Source organism: Chlorocebus sabaeus, chromosome 19 (assembly GCF_047675955.1).
Source record: "Chlorocebus sabaeus isolate Y175 chromosome 19, mChlSab1.0.hap1, whole genome shotgun sequence".
NCBI lineage: Eukaryota > Metazoa > Chordata > Mammalia > Primates > Cercopithecidae > Chlorocebus > Chlorocebus sabaeus.
The window spans coordinates 8,853,308-8,857,950 of NC_132922.1; the positions used below are offsets into that span (position 1 = coordinate 8,853,308).

The 4,643-nt window shown below is 50.1% G+C and overlaps 1 protein-coding gene across 1 annotated transcript in view; it reads right to left on the bottom strand.

The window, feature by feature from the left end:
• Nucleotides 1-1,607, bottom strand: part of WBP2NL (WBP2 N-terminal like) — a 33,752-nt gene extending 32,145 nt beyond the window's left edge. Inside the window, 1 exon segment of the mRNA XM_007975944.3 lies at nucleotides 1,489-1,607. Coding sequence (XP_007974135.3) covers nucleotides 1,489-1,550 — 62 coding nt within the window. The 5' untranslated portion in view covers nucleotides 1,551-1,607.
• Nucleotides 1,608-4,643: the final 3,036 nt, after the last annotated feature.

Genomic DNA, 4,643 nt, shown 5'->3' on the forward strand with positions numbered 1-4,643 from the left:
GGACACCACTGTCAGAGTGGTGAGCAAATCATCTACCACAAAATGCAACAAAGCAGCAGAGGTACATAGGAAGCACGTGAGGACATACAACCTCTAAGGCCCATATAAATCTGTCAAGAAAACTTTCTGGAGGAAGGAAAGATAGAAGAAAAGATCTGGGTATCAACATTTGGTAATGTCTACCTCAATCTTCCTGACAACTACATTCAAACCGACCTGGGTATGCTGGTCCCAAGCACATCATCCAGCTTGAGTTTCAACGCTCGGTGGGAGAAAAGGAAATTGAGGGCAAGTCAGAGCCCAGAAAGGAGCGTAATTTAGAACTGCACAGCGGGGGACACTGAGTTTGAGTGTGGGAAACGGGAAAGGGGGCGTGTGGGGTAAAGAGGGGAGTACAGTGGAGTCAGCCCTTAGTGAACAAGTCTGCCTTGAAGGTGGAGATGGGCACCCCTCTGGCTGAGTCTGCTCCAGCAGAGAGCTCAGGGGCCAGCAGCAGGCACTGCAAGGAGCAAAGCAACTGGTGTAAGTCCCACAGCTTCCCGCGACCAACAGTGCTTCATTCTGCACAGGCATCTGTTCAGTCCCATCTTTTATTTTAAGACCGGATCTGGCTCTGTCACCCAGGCTAGAGTGCAGTGGTACAATCTGGGCTCACTGCAGCCCGAACTCCCGGGTTCAAGCGATCCTCCTACCACAGCATCCCAAGCAGCTGGGATTATGGGTGCACACCACCATGCCCCGCTAATTTTCTACTTTTTGTAGAGATGGGGTCTCACTGTGTTGCCCAGGCTTGTCTCAAACTCCTGGGCCACTTCAGCTTTCCAAAGTGTTGGGATTAGAGGCATGAGCCACTGCACCTGGCCTCAATCTTTTCAATCTTCTGTTTTTAAAAGCAGACATCTCCCTGGTTGGAGCAAGGAGGGAACAGGGCTTTGGAAAGTTCCGAGAGCCAAGGAGAAGCCCCACAACAGTTCGAGATCTTTCCAGAATAATCCACACCCCACCTCCTCATCCCTCTTACCAAAGGGCGACACTTTGTTCCTGGGAGTAGGGGGAGATACACGCCCAGTACCTGTCCTCATCCAACAGTCACAAGCACCCAAGGGCAGCCGCGCTGCCACCGAGGGCCCCCGGCTGCTCACCACCACCAGTCAGCTCCTGCCTTTCTTAAAAGGAGACACGCGGCTCGCACCCCCTCCCCGCCCTGAGGAGGCACGCGTCTCGGCCCTGCGCCATGAAGAGGCACCTTCCCACCCCCGCCCCTCAAACGCGCGAGGCCACGCGTTCCGGCCTCCGCCGCCTCTGCCACCTCCACAAGCCGCAACGCCAGTGAGTGGGCGCGCGCTCCCAATGCTCGGGGGCGGAGCTAAGAGCGCCGCGCCCAAAAAAGGCGGCAAAGTTCCTGACTCGCTGGGATCTTGCGAGCTGCGATGTCTATCCCATTCATCTCCTCTCCTCCGACAGCACGCCGTGATTCCCCTCAGGCACCTTTCACCGTTAGGGATGAGGACCCCGCGGCGGTTCTCGGTGTGGCTCTGATTCACCGCCATCTTGCTTCGGGCCTCCTCCTGCCGCCCCGCAGATGGAAAGGGACGGACCTGCACCGAGTCGTGTGGCGTGGCTCTGAGGGGGAGGGCGCAGATTATGACGTAAGGAGGAGGAGGAGCGAGAGCGGGTCACGTGGCGAGGCAGGGCGGGGGCGGGGTCAGGGTAGAGGGCCCCCGCCGTGAAAGGGGATAAAGGGGCGGGTCCTGAGAATTGGCTCCGCCCCCCAGAGCGCGAAGGGGTGAGTGATGGGTGAGTGGCCACCCGACCTCACCTGTCCCCTTAGTCCCCTGCCTTTAGGTATGGACTTGGGTTGGTGCTGTCAGGAATGAAAATTAAAGGCAGCCGTCACGAGAACCCCAGCCAGGATTTCCCTGTGCCCTCCTCGCCCGGCCAGGAAACTGCTGCCTTTCAGAGAAAGGGTCCAGAACAACTCCTCGCCTCCCTAGGCCCGCAGAACTTTCTTCCACCAGCGGAGGCCCAGAAGCCCTTGAGCGAGTCCCTGCCAGTTCCAGGATCAAAAGCGCCTTTGTCTCTGGGTTATCTTTCATGCCTGCCCTGCTTCCTCCAGGGTGATGGTGGGAATGGGGTGGGACACGTTATACCGGAATTGCTTTGAGGACTAAAATGTTGTACATGTTCTTATTTCCTTTAAGCTTCACAAATACAGACCGGGCGCAGTGGCTTACGCCTGTAATCCCAGCACTTTGGGAGGCCCAGGCGGGAGGGTCGCTTGAGCTCAGGGGTTCAAAACCAGCCTGGGCAACATGGTGAGCCTTGTCTCTACCAAATTTTTTTTTTTTTTTAATTAGCCAGGTGTGGTGGCTTACACCTGTAGTCCCAGCTACTCAGGAGGCTGCGGCAGGAGGATCGCTTGAGCCAGGGAGATGGAAGCTGGGGATGGCAGTGAGTAGTGATCACACCACCACACTCCAGCCTGGGCGGCAGAGCAAGACCCTATTTCAAATAATAAAAATAAACTTCACAAATAGTATCAGAGATCTTCAAAGAGATTAAAAAGATCTTCAAAGAGACGTAAACCTCTTCTTGACTACTGTATTTCATGGAATTTAAGATGCTATTAAGTATAAGATGCAACAATTTTTCATGTACCACTGAGGAAAAAAAAGGTTGCCAAATAAACTAACATCCCATCAATTATAAATGTATCTTGATTTCAGAAAATTTACTTCAAAATACAAGACTTACTAGAGCAACCTTGGGCAAAGATTATTATGTTCTCGGGACTTCAGTTTCCATGTATCTATATGAAGGCATTGAGTAGAAGAGCTCTCAGGTTTCTTTCAGCTGTGACATTTTATGTTCATCAAACTGCTTTGTAACTCACATTTCATTTCTCTCCATTTCAGTGTCATGATGCTACTCTACTTCCTGCCCTCGTCATTTTACTTCAGTCACTCCAAGAGCCTCCTGCCTCGTCTTCCTCCAACTCTGACCCCTCCAAACCACTTCCCACCATTCATCTATACCTTGCACTCAGCCTACAGAATGTTGAGGCCTCAAACATAACTGCCTACAGTCGTCACGTTCAGAGAAATAATATATAAGGAAATATTGTGTTATTTGCTGGCTACCATAAAGAGTGTGCACCTTAAGGAGAGGAAGGGTTGGTTTAAGTTCAAGAAAGATACAAGCTAGTGCTTAAGTTTTAATCCTTATTCACTGTAAAATAAGCAGGTATCTAGGTAAGATGGGTCCACTCCTTTTATTTTATTTATTTTTTATGTATTTATTTTTGAGACAGGGTCTCGTATTGCCCAGGCTGGTCTTGAACTCCTAGGCTCAAGTGATCCTCCTGCCTTGGCCTCCCAAAGTTCTGGGATTACAGGCATGAGCCACCATGCCCAGCCAGGTCCACTCCTTTCATAGACTTGGTCCTTACACATTCAGGAAAAAGGAGGGGAAAGCCAGAAAGTTAACTGAATGGAAATAAGCATCATTTTCACCGTAGACAGGCTGTGCTTTGCACAGCATCCTTCAAGGTCAGGTGCGATAGTTCCATCACTCATTTTGTTGTTGCTTTTTTTTTTTTTTTTTTTTTTTTTGAGACAGGGTCTTGCTCTGTTGCCCAGGCTGGAGCACAGTGGTATGATCTCAGCTCACTGTACCTCCAACCTCCCATGCTCAAGCCATCCTCCCACCTCAACCTCCCATCCATTATTCACTTTGGATATGAAACACTAGAAAATAATGACTGAGGCCCGACCTCACGCCAACTGAACATGAACTGACCTCACAAGGTGTTTTCATCTCTAATATCTGTAGCTATTTCTTACCAAGAGAGTCTCACCCTCCACACACGGGTGAGATGACAAAACGGCTGATTTGGTCAAGGAGCACAAATAAGACAGGCCAAGCAGTTACTGTTCAAACAGCAATGTTTAGTTGTACAACACATAAAGTCTAGCAACAATTACAGGACCAGTTTGAGTGTCTGTTTGCTTGTTTTCAATTGGGAAATTTAACTGTAATGTCACCATAAGATTGGCTGGGACTGGTAACATTTTAGAAATGGGTCGTTCTTGCATCCCCTAGGTATGGGCCTCTTGCTCCATCAGGACTTGGTTGTAGATGAATGGCCCACAAGTCACCAGCCTTTGAGCAAGTTGTGTCCAGGTGGAGACAGGGAGGGGGTGGGCAAAGGGGAATTCTATAAAGACACAGTGTGTGGGGCAGTGGCAGTCAACATTCGCAAACATTCATGCATCTGATGGGGGGCTTTGCCCTCCCTTGGGTATTTTCCATTAGCCTACAGTGACCACCTGTGGCCAGGCTAATTCATTACTCACATTAATGGGGAAGGGGGTTGGGGGTAGAAGTAGGTAGGGTAGGTGGGAAGAGATCCTTCTTATTGCTGAGTGGACAGAAGGGTGTTAGTTTTTCCTTAGCGTGTACGTATTGTGGGTTTCTGGGGGTTTATGTATTTAGTTTTTGTTTGTTTGTTTGGACAGAAGAACGTCAACTCCAGCAATGTCTTCTTAGGAAAACCACTCTTCCTTAGTAGCTGCGTTATGAGGTGAGGAGGATGTACAACCGCACTCTGGGCCAGCCACAAGTGGTGATTTTTTAAAAAGTGA